The sequence below is a fragment of the Pteropus vampyrus genome, unplaced genomic scaffold (genome assembly GCF_000151845.1).
Source record: "Pteropus vampyrus isolate Shadow unplaced genomic scaffold, Pvam_2.0 Scaffold103, whole genome shotgun sequence".
Classification (NCBI taxonomy): Eukaryota; Metazoa; Chordata; class Mammalia; order Chiroptera; family Pteropodidae; genus Pteropus; species Pteropus vampyrus.
Genome location: NW_011888884.1, coordinates 1,680,409 through 1,695,677, shown reverse-complemented (window position 1 = coordinate 1,695,677; position 15,269 = coordinate 1,680,409). Strand labels below are relative to the sequence as shown.

Sequence of the window (15,269 nt, the reverse complement as noted above, 5' to 3'; positions counted from 1 at the left end):
ATTCAGAGGCCGACTGTGAAATTACTTGCTCAAGGTGACATAGCTAGTTAAGTGGAAGAGTAGGATTAAAATTTCTTTTTTACTTTATTAAAAAAGAATGTACCTGAAAAGCATAGTTATAATTTAGTTTTACATAAAAGGCCTTTTAAAAAAACATAGCTCGTCACTCATAGCAAGAAGTCAACTGATAAAACTGAAAAAGACTAAAACTGAAAAAGACTCCAAATTCTTAATGTTTTTTAAATCACCTTTTGCCTTAGATCGTATGACAAAGAAACATGTATCTAAAGTTCATTAAGTCTTTCAGTTTTACCTCTGAAGTAAATTCATGTAAAATTCATGAGATAACACTTTCACAAGTAAAATTTAATGTGCAGCCTGATTATTTTCTTTGAATTGATTTTTATTTTAATACATATGCATCAAAAAGTGTCTAAAGTAACAGCCATCGAATGGGGACATTGCTTCTTTTCGATGGTGCGTTTCTAGGAAATTGGTTACTCCTCTCTTTGCACTTTCCTGTCTTGCTTGAATTTTTTTAGACTTTTATAATATGTTTAAATAAAGAGCGGAGTTATATTTCTGGAAAAAAATAAAGCAACTCCTCATTTTCTAAACATACTAGGTTTGAAAAGAGTTTCCTTAAAGGAGGTAATTTGGTGAGTTGGTTAAATTTTCTTTACTTCCAGACCATGCGGCAATCATTGTTTCCAACAGGATCACAGCCCAAATGGGTGACACTAACATTTTGAGTTTCAAAATGTGAAAGGAAAGGCTAACCCTGCCAGCTTTATCCTCGGGAGAGCAGATTTTTCTTGGTTTAATTTGGCCCCCAGAGATAATTAGGACTGTTAATTATTTGAATCTTACTTTTTTGGCTTTCCTAGGAGATACGGCTGCTATACTATCCAGAAGTTTCCACTAAGGCTAATGAAGTGGGATGTGTCAGCCCTTAAAAAAACCCTGCTGCTTCTCCTATTCACAAGTTCAAGTGGCAGACTTGATGGCATCTGGAGTGACGCTCCCTCTCCTACACTTGGCACTCTGGGTGCCCTTAGACTTGACCTTTTCTCAGAAGCTTTCAGATCTTTAAGAAGGGAAGGGGAACTACTTCATTCTATAGCCAGGTCACTTGCTGGGGGCTTTATCCACATCAGCTCATGTTAACCCTCACAAAATTCCTCAGAGGTAAGTATTATCTCACCCATTTTATAGATAAAGAAAGAGAGGTTCAAAGACAAATTTCCTTAAAAGCTTCCAGCAGTAAACTAGCTAGGACTCTACCAAAGAGTCTTTCTAATTCCAGAGCTCTATGCTTTCCATTGCACCCAAAGATCCCCCTGCAGCTCACTGACCAGTTACACAACCAGGCATGGTGTCACGGCCAAGGCCAAGAAATGGGAGCTGCCATTGCGATTAGCACTGCCACTATTACAAACATCGCCACCGCCTTTACTACAGCATTTACCTGTCTCCTTTACATTACAATTATTTGCAATCTGTCTTTCCCTCTAATAAACTGTGAGTCCTCAGATGGGAACAGTCAAAGTCATCTCGTTCCTCTCCCATGGTGCCTAGAACTGTCCTGTACACACAGTAGTTGGCCAAGAAACTTTTGTTAATCTGAGCAGAACTGGGCAGGCCTTGGCAGTTCTGGGACACTTTGGGAAATGGATCCTTCTACGGGTCTTGTATTGTTCAGTGATTAGCTTTGGCTCTGTTGACAGCCCATGCTACCATTTCATGTCCCCGTGGAATCCCCAACCCTTGAGGGTGGGCTGGCCCTAGTGACTTGCTTCTAATGAATAAGGATGGGATGTCATTTCGGTGATTAGGTTACAGAAGACCATGACTTTGGCCTTGCTAACACCGTCTCTGGCTCTTCTTGTGTGTTTTCTCTGACAGAGAAAGCGGAGAGGCCCCCATAACTTAGGAAATGAGGGAAGTAACCTCCAGCCAACAGCCAGCAAGGAACTGAGGCCCTTAGTCCAACTGCCCTCGAGGAACTGAATCCTGTCCCAAACCCCATGAATGAGTCTTCAGATGAGACTGCAGCCCTTGCCAACACCTTGAATGCAGCTTTGTGAAAAAGCTTGACACAGAAGACCCAGCTAAGCCATGCTTGGACTCCCAATCCACAGGAACCATGAGGTAATAAAGGCAGATTGTTTTAATTAAGCCACTAAGTTTTAGTAGTAATTTGTTCACAGCATTCAATAATAAATGTAGATGTCAAATACATAGTGTTTTCAGGGAGAAAGGTCTAGCCTCATTATGACCTAAATTGGAGATAAACTATATTTTTAGGATGGCCATCTGGGAATGATGTGAGGGGCTAAGAAGCATGCATAACTGAACGTTTAGCATCACCTTTGTTGTTATAATTGAAAAACTTGCAAAAAGAACTCACAAACTGTATTGTCTTGTTAACTTCCTCACTCGGGGAGGCTTGATTTCAGGCTTTTCCACTGCTGGTTGGGTTGTTTCCACACGAATAGGAATAGGACTTCTAGAGACATACCAAAAACAGAAGAACATGGTTGCTAGAGAAGAGGGGACAGGGGGATGGGCGAAAAGAGGTGGGGATTAAGAAGTACAAACTTCTGGTTATAAAATAAGTCACAGAATGTAGTGTATGGCACAGAGAATAGAGTCAATGATATCGTAATAACTTTGCATAGTGACAGACGGTTATAGACCTATTCGACATTTATATACTTCATAAAATATACAAACGTCAAATCACAATACTGAAACTAATATAATATTGCATGTCAGCTATAAGTTTAAAATACGTAAATAAACAAAACCAAAACCAAACAACACCAAAGAAAATGTTTTATAGCCTTGTTTTGGCTGTACGAGGACTTCCTTCTCAGTTAATTTATACCTGAATTAGTCAAGATAGCCATTTTTTCCTCCTCTCTTCTTTACTTGTTAAATATAATTTTTAAAATGCTATAGAAAATCCAAAAACCAAAAAAATCATAGGAAAGAAAATATAGCAAGCAGAAACTGAATAAAATTGGGATATCATGTAAAATTTCCCTGTCGAAAACACCACCCCCAATATCAGAGTTTGATTCATAACCAGGTTTTGCTAGTAAAATGAGTAAAGAGAAACCTATGGATAACCCACTTTTATTTTCAAATAATTGGTAGCTATGTTATTTTAAACATATTCAGAATATATATGTATGTGTATATATATATGTGTATATATGTGTATATATATATATATACACATACATATATATATTTTAAGATAAAGAACATATATATATATTATATATATATTTTTTTTTAAGATAAAGAACAATGGAGTATTTAATGTGAAAAATGCATAATCAGAAGACCTTTAAGACTTGCTCTAAAACATTTTAATTCTATGTATATATAAAACTGTTAAAAATTAAATTTCACTTTTATATTTCCTCAAGAAAATATTCCAGATAACCAATGGGTCCTACCCAAAATAGTAATTTTAAGGAAAAGCTTTCATACATTTTTATAGTGGTCATGACTAATTTCATTTTAAAAAATCAGAAATTACCTTCTGGGACCCAAAGACATCAAAACAAGTTGAGGTCCTTGGTGGGGACCTCTGGCAAGTTAACACTTCTGGCCCTCCATCTTCTCTGCTAGTCAGTGCTTAATATGGTGATAGGTACGTAGCTAGTGCCTAAGAGATGTTTGTTGAATAAACACATGAATGAGCAAATAAGGGATTGTAGTCAATGTATTCTTGGTTTATGATTTCCTCAAGCTGGAAACCCAGAGTCAGTTGAATATAGTCCCTGGAAGAACTCATAGTCTACTGGGGGAAGCACATAACATTGCTTGGGGGGAATGGCTGGAAAGCTTCATGGAGGAGCTTATACTTCGCCAGATGGAGGGAAGACTTCCAAGGTGGGAGACAGAGGAGAGACCTGAAACTGCTGATGGGTAAGGTTATTGTGGAAGGGCAGGGGATTGAGAATACAGGGGAAAGCAGGTGAGAGTCACTAAAGGTTTAGGCAAAGGAGTGGCATAATCAGACTTGCATTTTAGAAAGGCCCTTAGAGCAACAAAGAGGATGCTGATGACAGGAGGCCAGCTGGGAGCATCTTAGAAAACTATAGTGGCAGTTATCCAGGAAGAGAAATGGTGAGGGCTCGAGGCAGGCCGTGATTAGGGTCATGAAGAGGAGAAGATGGATGTGGGAGATAATATGAAAGTCAAGTTGGCAGGACTTGGTGACCAACTGGATGAGGGGGTGAGGACTCCCAGGTGTCAGGTCTGGATAATGGGTAGGTTAATAATGCTATTAATCAAGATGAGAAAATTGGTGAAGAGATAGTAGGATAGTGTGGGAAGAGATGACTTAAAGTTTTGAAAAGTCCAGGAGGCAGCTGGGTGTGTATCTGCAGAGTAAGACAAATTTATACCAAGAATACGAACTGGGCATTATAAGAAGACATAGAGAAATATTTGTTTTTATTTTTAGCATCAAGTATAAGAATTCTCCAGGGCAGTAGTTCCTAGATCATCTCGTGTGCTTACTGAAACACTGCTTCCTGTCCCCACCACTTCCCCCGACCCAAAGAATCTGAAAGGTTTGGAGTAGGACCCAAGAGTCTTTGTTTTTAACAAGAAACCGGTACAGTGATGCGTGGACCTATTTTAGGAAACTCTATCGAAGGGAGACTCTGCCAGTGTTAGTAGACCACCCGCCAAGGTGTCAGTGGGGCTGCCATGACCTACAGATTGCCTCTCACTTGGGCTGAGAAGAGAGGAGTTTCTGCTCTCTATGGGATCAGGAGAGAAAGGTTTTCCTCTGGGTTTGGGTTGGTGGTGGCCTGGGAGCTTTAAAGAACACCTAGGGAGCTCAGTTTGGGGAGCACATCAACGGACCAAGGGAAGAGTGTGAACAACTGAGCCGGGGCAGGGAGCGAAGCCAGGTCAAAAAGGGACCCCCGTGCTCTGTGAAGGAGTCTGGACTCCACCCTGCGAGCAAAGTGGTGGCTCTAAAGGACTTTAAGCAGGGGAATGACAAGGTCAAATCTACACACTTGAGAAACAACTCAAAGTGATGTTTGCGTTAGTACAGCAGGTAGCGACATTAAAACTGAGCATAAGCAGCTTTTTTGAGGCTGAAAGGAAGTTGTTTAAGCCAGGCTTTTTCTCTCTCTCCAAGCTCCCATTCTGTTTTCTTCTTCCTCTTTGATTTTCTCAGCAAATGCCCTCATGAGTAATGTTCCGAAGATAATGTCGATGCTACAGAGAGTATTGTTTCCCCATTCAAACAAGAAGCAACAGACCTTACATTAGTGTCCTGAAGACTGGATTTCTTATTGATATTTACAAACGCCGATTCCTCTTTTCCAATCTGTGAAAGAAAAAAGGCAGGTTAGTCAAAATTAATATCTTGGCATGCAAAACTGTTTTCCATCCTCCTACATTCAAAGGACTATAGAAATATAGTCCTATAGAAATGTGAAGGTGGATCAAGGAGGTAGTTCATCAAGTACTCAGTCAATAATAAATATCCTCTGATGTTTATGTAAGTTAACAAAAAAATGTTTTCCTTGAGTCATTCCCCATTGTGGGGTACTTAATCATTCAAAAGCAATCAATGCTTGCCTTCTCACTTTTACTGAGCACCTGCTATGTGCCAGCTCATGCCTGAAAGAGAAGAGGATGGTGTGGGAAAAGCCAAACCCACAGTTTAATCCCCCACCTCACATTTTAGATCAGGAATAACAATCAGCTCTGTGCTCACATAACATTTAACAGCTTATAAAGGATTTCAGAATCTGTCCTTTCACGTCAGTGTAACAATCCTGGGAGGAACTGCATCAAATGATTTTGATAGAAGCCTTGTCCTCCTCCCTTCGGTGGGTCCCACAAAGAATGGTAGGGAAGGCAGGGACACCCACGCAGCCAGCCATGCCAGCCGAATGCATGCTGGAAGGCAATGGGAGATGCAGCTGTCTGCAGCCCTCATACCCACCACGAGGCATAGAGCTGTCACTTTCACTTACCCAATTAATACCTGCACACCAGTTAATAACTCTTTAGATTGAAATTCCTGTTCACAGAACAGGTATGGTTCCTGTCTCCCGACTAGACCCTGACTGAAACAGCATCTCGGTCCTAGAGTGCTCCTTTTTTTCCTACATGGCATGAGCGAAGTCCTGTGATGTGAAATCGAAGGAATGTATGTGGGATCCATACACCTGGGCACTCACTCGAGAAGCGTTCTCCAACTGGGCTTTCAAAATGTTACACTTCACGTGATCAGCCACAGGGGAAGGCAAGAGAGGGTTCTGAAGAGTCTTCTCGGAAACTTTTTTTTCTTCAGCCTGTGACGGACAAAAATACACACAACAGACTGGAAGCTAAGATTAAAGAAAACATATACATTAACCTTTTCCCATTAATCACAATGGCAAATAACACATAGGCTTAAACATTTAGACAAGTACGTCACTGATGCCTTATATTTGTACCAGTGCTTTTACTATTTGCAAAGAATTCACAAGCACATCCTCTCATTTTCACGTGAAGTAGGGAGAGGGTGCATTAGGGAGCCCATGAGCTGGAAGATGGGGTGAAAGTTCAAAGAGACAAGGCTCTTCCAGAGTCATGCTGCTAGATTTCAGAGGCAAACCAGGACTCGAGCTTTGAGTCTCCTGCACCCCAGTGCAGTGGTATCTCCCCCATAACTGCTACCTCTTACATATAAGTATTCAATTCTCAGACTTTTTGAGTCAAGGGAAGGAGTACAAGGTATTAATTGGTATGTTTATAATAAACCATGATGAAAAATGTGATCCTCAATGAGAAATCTGTGTCTCTGCTATATCACTGTTGAGGTAGCATAGATAATTTGGTGCCACCTTCACTATTTTTGTCATTTCCCATGTGTTGACTGAAACACGTATCTATAATTCATATGATCCAGTTAAGGTGGCTTACCCTAGGACTATCTATTTTAAAAGGTCCTAGGCAATAATACCTGAAATCATAAGCTTGGTGACTATTGTATTTATTATAATATACATTATGATAATTACCTAACTATTAAAAATATTCATCCATGTATATAACCTGAAATCATCTTAGATGCTACACATATCACACTCCGGGATATAATGTCTTATTGTTAACCATGTCTGTTTTGATCATTACATACCCCAGTGTTAATATGGTGCCTGACACATAGCAGATGCTCAATAAATACCTGCTGAAGAAGATTATAATGATATATACTTATTATCAGAAGAGATATGTTTAATAAGAAAGATACATGACCATATAATTGTTAAAAATCAATTTAGTGATTTTGGGACTTAATATGGCATGTTAGCTACAATGTACCAGGGCAAGAACAAAATCTTCTAAAGGGCTCAAATTCTGTAAGTTCCAAAATGAATATCATCCTCTAATTCAAAAGTCCTATGGAGCCCCTTGGTTCACATAGCAGGAACATGATGAAAGCCCTAGAGGAAGTGTCGGGCAATTGATTGGTGGACATCATTTGATACAGAAAAGACGGCAGAGAATGCAGAATGTCTCAGTGGGACCTACAAATGCATAGAGGAACATTTGGTGAAACAAGCACAACTCAGCAATCTCACGTAATAGCAGGATGAGCAGAGACAGAGACTTGGATTTGAATCTCAGCTCTTTCCCTTACTAGCACCATAAAAAAAGATGACGATGATGATGACAGTGATGATGATGATGATAAGAAAAATAATGCCAGTAGCTCACATTTACTGAGAGCTTATGATGGGCCAGGCACTGACTAAGCATTGCATATGCACGTTCCATTGAATCTTCTCACTTAACCATCCCATTTGGAGGTAGATACTATCACTATCCCCATTTTATAGATGAGAAAAACAAAGTAGAGAGATGGTAAGTCACTTGCCCAAGGTCACACGGGAAGTTCGTAGAAGAGCTAAGATTCGCACCCAGGACTGGGTGACTCCGAAGCGACAGACTTGACTATGTGGATGCACTGGCTCCTCTTACCCTCTTTGAGTCTCAGTTTCTTTCTTCATAAGATTATGATGATGATCAAATGAGAAAACAAGATATGAGCGGCACTTTCATGATAGATTCTTTGGTTAGATATGAAAAATATAAAAAGAGCATCAGATGTGAGGAAACTAATGATTCTAAGCTTTGAAGAATTCTGACTCATTTGACGGTAATCAGTACCTCAGAGGACTTAGCAGTTCCCATAAAAGCAAATAAGAAACTTATTTACTATTTTGAAAGATGAGCTTTATGGTATTAGCTTTAGCATAATTTATCATGTGTTTGTAAATCCTGTTACGTTAAGGTAATTGTTTACTACTAGAATGGGTGTTTTCACCAGTTTGTGAAGAGTTAATTTTAAATTAGAGTTAATTTTTTGGAATGATATGCTGGGATATAGGAATTTAATTGGTTCTAAAGCCTATGCGAGGTTTTTGACAATTGCTTAAGGGGATATAGTTATACTCACTGAAATGACCTAAGATCTACTTTAAAAAAATTGAATGCTGCTAAAATAAGAAAAGAATGAGAATCCAGCATTGATTTTCCCCTTGAATTTAGTGCTTCTAAACTTTTTAGACACAAAATTCAAGCTGGCTTGCACCTGTTTGATCTGGACAAAGCAAGAGCTAGTTCTCTGAATTGACTCAGGAAGAGGCCAACATATATTTGGAAAAATTTGAGTATCATTATATAAACATGTTTGAAAAGGCTTCTTTAGGGGTGATACGTATTTACATTATAATAAGACCACAATTCCAGCCTTGAGAATGGCCCCTAGAAGATTGTGCTTTCTTCTCTTTTACATGACAGTAGTTTGTATTTTACATTCAATTTGAATTGTGGAAAGATGCTTTATCATTCGAAATGGAAATACAGATTTCAAAATAATATAGATGAATGACACGGGCTTATAGCTGGAAATAGCCCATCTTTTTGGGGATGTCAGCTGGGAATAAAGAAATGATTAGATGCATTTTTGAAATGTTTATACAAATTGTTTATACATTTGAAATCTGATGAGATTTAAATTCCTGTGATAATTTTGGGCACCACTTTGGAACCCGGCAATGACAGTGTCTTCTCACCATCAACTTAAGAGGAACTTATCCAAACCTTAGAAGAATCAGAATTCTCGATCCTTGAGGCTGGAAAAAACCTTAAGAGTCATTGAAGCCATTGGTCCCAATTGTGGTATCGTGATAAGTTTTGTGAGGTCTGCTGCAAGGAATGTTTTATTAATGATAAAGAATCATAGTGTGAAGTTAATATACTTTACTTATGTGATAGGACAAAGTCAAGGTTGTTTAACATCACTCTAGCCTAACTGATGCATTTCTTCAAATGGAGAAGAAAAGGGAAGCGTTATAGCTTGAGCTCCAGACAAATGCTTACTGTCTCAGCTTCGCCTTACCCAGGGCAAGACACTGTTGCTGTCCGTGTCCCACCAATACTCAAGGCGACTACAAATTCCATAGAGCTTGTGAGTTCTCTGATAATATATGCTATACTTCCCCACAAAATATGTTTGGATTCTGTCAAACTCTGGGTAAACCCCTGTTAAAACATTTATTGTGTGTATTGCATTAGAAAAGTTGAAAACCAGTAGACAGAGGAAGAAGACCAGTCCAGGGATACACGATGCATTGGGTTGAGTCCTTAGCCCTGGCACAGGCCTGCTCAATAAAGAGTTGTTGACTGAATGAATAAGTGCCACTCTGCAGGAGGAATTCTTTCCAGCTGGCCATCAGGGAGGGTAGTATAGAAGAAAAGTGGGTGAGCAGGTCTTGAAGTTGGGGTCTCATTAGGAATCAAAAGGACTTTAGGCTGCCCTTTGAGGAAGAAGAGACATGCAAGGGAGTGAGGGTCTTCTGAGAAACCCTGGAATTCTACAGTGTAGGCTAGAGGGCTGGCTAGGAACGGCCCAGGTAGGAGGTAGAACCTTTCCACACTCACTAGAGTGGGTAAGGCGGGGGAACTTCCCAGGCCAGACCTTCCAAATTCTTCCTAGTCCTTCTTATAAAAGGACAAAGCTAAGCATTAGAGTAGAAGAAATGACCCATGAGTGAAGACTATTCTTTGGAGGATTTTTAAAACAAAAATATGTATACTATAGTGGTTCTCAACCAGGGGCGATTTTGCCCTTCAGGGAACATTTGACAATGTCTGGAGACAATTCAGGTTGTCACATTTGGACGGGGGGTGCTAGTGGGTTTGCAGCATCTAGCCAGGGATGCTGCGAAACTCCTACAATGCACAGGACAGCCTTCCCACAACAAAGAAGTATCAGTGCTGAAGTTGAGAAATCCTGGTGTAGAGACGAAGAAGAATTTTGGAGTGCAAAGGGCACTGGACCTGGCGTCAGGGGCCCACACATTCAGCCCCTGTTGGGTGACCTTGAAAAAGTCATTTCCCATCCTCTGGTCTCAGATGATGAGAAGGTTGAACTAAATGATAGATGAAATCCTGCACTGGCATTCTCCAGTTCTAAGATAAAATTTGACCTTTATGAGGCTTCCCATTTGGATTAAGATCCAACCAAAAGAGAGCTTGGCTTCTGCCCTGTCCCTCCCTCCTTCAATCCTTCTCTTCCTTCCATCAGCAAAGAGTTACTGAATACCTACTATGTGTCAGGTACAGTCCGAGAGAGACAGGAAGTGTTATGGACTGAACTATGTCCCCCCTCCGCCCCACATACATATGTTGAAGCCCTAACCCCCAATGTGATGATATTTGGTGATGAGGCCTTTGGGAAGTAATTAATTTAGATGAGGTCATGAGGTGGGGACCTCACAATGGGATGAGTGGCTTTAAAAGAAGAGGAAGAAAGATAAGTCTCTCCTGGTACATGGGGACACAGCAAGAAGGTGACCTTCTGCAAGCCAGGAAGAGACCCCTCACTGGGAAACCAAATCAGCCAGCACCTTCATCTTGGACTTCCCAGAGAGAAATAATTGTTGTTTAAGCTACTTGATCTATGGTGTTTTGTTATAGCAGCCTGAGCAGATTAATACAGAGCGCTAAAAATGAAAAAAGGTACTTGAAGATGCTTCCTTCATGGAGCTTTCAGTTAGAAGTAGAGAGGGATCACTAATGGACGGGTCCAGCCTGTTGTCCCTAGCACCGAGGGGCAATGCCTCATGCTGTAATTGACCCAAAGAGAATGTAAGTGAATCTTTGCTCCTAAGAGATATGCTGAGCAGAAACACCAGGAAAGGTCAAGTAGGAACCCCTCTAAGACAAAGGCACAGGGTTTAGGAGGCAGACCAGGGTAATGATCAGAGGTTTGACGTGAGCCCCAGGTCCATGCTCATCACCCAGCTCCGTTCCTTGGCACCTTATTTATGTTGATGTGCAGAGCAGGCCAGGGTCCAGCAGCCTTCACAGTTTCCAGTTCCAGCTTCTTTAGATGGGCAGCAGCCTCGCTGAACAGAGCAGGTGCTCCTGGACTCAGCTCTACAAGTGGCAGGGGAATAAATACGGAAAGGTTGAAAGGACGGACGGATATAGGTGGTAAAGAGCCTGTCCCCCAGCACCCTTTCTGCCTGCCTCCTTCTCCTGCAGCTTGAATCCTTCAAAGCTGCACTGGCTGATGGGGTATGAGGACACCTGAGGTCAAGTTTTCACGGCCTAACTCCCCCATATATGAGCTAGGTGGTCCTAGGCATATCGCTTTACCTCTCTGAGTCTCTGAGCCATTTTAAAATGAAAATAAAATTGCTTATCTTGCAGGGTTGTTGTGAACATTAACTGAGGTCATCCATGTATAAATGTTTTATTAATGGTAAAGCACTATGCAAATTGGAAAGATTAGTGTTCAGGCTAACAGGCATTTGACTGTGCCCTTAAAAACCATGTCATAACTCTGAAGTCAAATTCATCGGTTTTGACTTCTGTACTGCTTTGGATTAGTTCTCCACCACTCCTCCCACTAACTAGTATTTACCCATAAAGACATTAAATATCGATTAAATATGAAATAGTCATTACATATTAAAACTCGTGCCAAGTATTGTTTGCAGTTGGGATGTGAGGGGCTGGAATAAAGACATAAATGAGACAGACGCATGCACAGGTCCTCCAAATGAGAGTGAGAAAGGCTTATGCAATTGCTATAGGAGCAAGAGGGAAGGCACTCCAAAGCTAAGACTCGGAGAAGAGTGTCAGAAAAAGTGTCACTGACAGCATTTGTGCTGGTTCCTGAAGGATGTGCAGGAGTGCACTAGGCTGGAGGAAAGCGTTCCAGGCAGAAAATGGCAGGCACAGAGAACAACAGAGCTGGGACACAGCACAGTATTTGGTGAGAAGAGAGTAGTTCCACGTGGCTAAATTGTGATAAGGAGTGTGGGTGGGGAGGGATGGGGGATGGGGAGGCTGGTGATGTGGGCAGGGGCCAGGCTGTGAAGGTCTGTACGTGGCCATTCTCAGAAGTGTGGGTTTTATCCCAGGGCAGTGAAGACCCATGGAAAAGTCTTCAGGCATTTGGTCAGAGTTATCGGGTGAGAGCTCTCACTTTGGCAAGACTGTGCTGAAAGAGATGGCCTTTAGGGGGCTGTTACAGTTGTCCAGATACAAAAGGATGAGCCGTGGCCCAGGCCAAGGGCAGTGTGGATAGGGATGAGGGCACAGAATTCTGATTCTTCAACACCAACTGGAAGATGCGCTCCCATTTCTGGCTCAGCCAACTTCGAATTGTTCCCTTTCATCTACAGGTCCAAGGCGCGATGGCTCTTTCTTTTCACCGGCTCACAGACTCATGAAATGTCAGCGCTATAAGATTCCTCGGCCATCCATCTAGACCTCCTCTACCTCATTTCACAGATGAGAAAACTGAGGATCCAAGAGGGGACTGGGATCGATAGTGAGAACAAGAATTGACGCCTCTTGACTCCCGCCTCCACCTCAGTGCTTCTTCAAACCGTGTGTGATAAAGAATCAGTTCATCCTCCCACCTCCATCTATTACAGACCCATTCTTTGGTAAAAGATAATAAAAGTAAATTTCGAGAAAAATAAAATAACACATAAAATCCAAGCCCACATTTTAAAATTAGTTTTAACGGCTATAATATCACCGTCATATGGCTAAAAATGTTTCTAATTGCTTACTCTCCGTTCTCGTAACTTCTCTCCCTGGGACCTGTAACAGTGCCCACCGGGGCTACCTGATGTTGCCTTACTCTCAGAAAAAAAAGCCTGTCAGAACGGCGATAGAATGGGTTTTCCTGCAATTAGGAAAATAGAGATTTTAGACACCTCACTCCCCTCTTTCCCTCTTCCATTGCTTTGAGCCAGCGCTGGATACTGTGGAAGCAGAGATCTGCCACGGACTGAGGTGAAGAGATTACCTTGTCACGAAATCACAGGTTACTGGTAAAGTCTGCTCCTTAAGTTGCTCCTACCTAAATGCACAAAGCTCTTGTCTGCTGTTGCCCAGACCTGGTCCCCAGCACTGATAATACAAACGTTCCATGCTGCTCCCGAAGGGTCTGTCTTGGGGATATAGGGAAGTCAGCCACGCACGCCTATATCATTCCTCCCTCTACCCTACCCCCTGCCCCCTACTCACTTGTAATGGATTTACTGCTAGAGTTTGGGGACCTCAAAGGCCCCTCCTTGCTCTCCAAGGTCAGCGACAGGCCATAGTTTGGGTGATGCTGGTGCTGGTGGTGGTGGTGGTGGTGCCTTCCCGAAGCTTTGGTAGCGAATGGCGTGCCCCCATTCTCCTCGATGCCAAACGGCAGCCGGTCTGAGCTGCTGAGCCCTGGGGAAGGGAGCGGGTAGCTGTGGAGGGTGTCAAAGTTAGCATTTAGAAAATCCAAGTGCCTTGATATTCCTGTGTGTTTTTTAAAAGATGTTCTCTAAGCATGAAAAAATCAAGAGAAAAAATCGGTTCGACAAATAGACCCACAGGGTTATTGTAGAACAGGACAGAATGGCAACATTGCACTCAAAGAAAAAGCCGAAAGTGGAAATTTGTATACATCAGAGACCTTAAACCTTAAAAAATTCTTAGCTAGTGATTCTTAAGCATTTAATACAGAAACTCCTTTTGGAAATCTGATGAAAACCATGGACCTTCCCTGCAGAAACAGTCACTAAGATGCAACATTTCACACTCAATTTCTGGCCCTCTCTAGCCCCTCTGAGGACCGAGGTAAAGAGCCCTGGATTACAGGATAAAATCCAAATCTGTTGATGTGTCATTCACGCCTGTCCCTTCCCCCCACCCCACGATCTTGTGCCATTCTTTTCAGCTCATCTCCTGCTACATTCTCTCTACATCCTAAGTTCTTTCCATTCTGGTACCTTTCACCTCTTTCTGCCCCCTCGAGTCCTTCCTCATTTCTCAACCCAGCTAAAACACCCTTTCCTCCAGGAAGACTTCCAGCCTTTAAGACCCACATCAAAGGTCTCCTCCTCACACTCCCAGGCAAAGCTAACCCTTCTCTTTGCGCATTCCCAGAAACCAGATTTCTACTTCCTGCTCCTTCACTCTATCTTCAAGGTGCTCACAAGCCTGTGATTCGGTCCACTACAATCACAGCAGCTGCTAAGGGAGCATAGAGGTGGATGCAACTAGTTCTCCTGGGGTTGGTGAAGGTGTTGGAGAAAGCGTCATAAGGAGAGGAGCATTTGGGGGAGATAGTCAAGTACGTTCTTAAAACAGAATCCTCTTTCTTACTCCAGGAACCTGTTCTTGTGTGTGTATGAGGTTGATATTTCCCCCCAGGGGTGGGCCTGAGACGAAAGCCTGGTGGATCAAAGTTCTCCATTCATCCAGGCAGAATGATTTGTTCTGGGATGTGACCCGGTCCGGGACAATCAGAGTTTACCCTGAGGTTTAACACACGGAAACTGAGAGCAAAGGTCTCTCTTCCCTTTTAAGAGTCAAGCAGGGCCTTACTATGACTTTTCTGGGCCCTGAGCACTTTTGCTTTTATCTCTTCTGTATATAAAAAAATAAAAATTATACTTTATGACTGCGTTTGTATAAAAACAAACATATTAATACCGTATATTAAATTAAACCATTTTCCTTAATTAAAAGTTCACTTTTTTCTTATGACTTCAAAAGGAATTAAAACATTTTTGTGGGCCCCTAAAAAGTACTGTGAACCCAACACACTGAACCTACTGGGCCTAATGAGTAAGTTGGCTCTGACTATAAGGATGATATAAGTTAAGGCTACTTATGACCATATTCTCTGGACACAAAGAATTATCTGCGAGAATGAA

The 15,269-nt window shown here is 41.8% G+C and overlaps 1 protein-coding gene across 1 annotated transcript in view; it reads right to left on the bottom strand.

Moving 5' to 3' along the window:
• Positions 1-15,269, bottom strand: part of EPB41L4B (erythrocyte membrane protein band 4.1 like 4B) — a 119,082-nt gene that overhangs the window by 22,800 nt on the left and 81,013 nt on the right. Inside the window, exons 17-21 of the mRNA XM_011364986.1 lie at positions 13,600-13,814; positions 11,369-11,487; positions 6,219-6,344; positions 5,301-5,368; positions 2,411-2,509 (exon numbers count right to left, since the gene is read on the bottom strand). Of these exons, the coding sequence (XP_011363288.1) occupies positions 2,411-2,509; positions 5,301-5,368; positions 6,219-6,344; positions 11,369-11,487; positions 13,600-13,814 (627 nt within the window). The remainder of the gene's footprint in view (positions 1-2,410; positions 2,510-5,300; positions 5,369-6,218; positions 6,345-11,368; positions 11,488-13,599; positions 13,815-15,269) is intronic.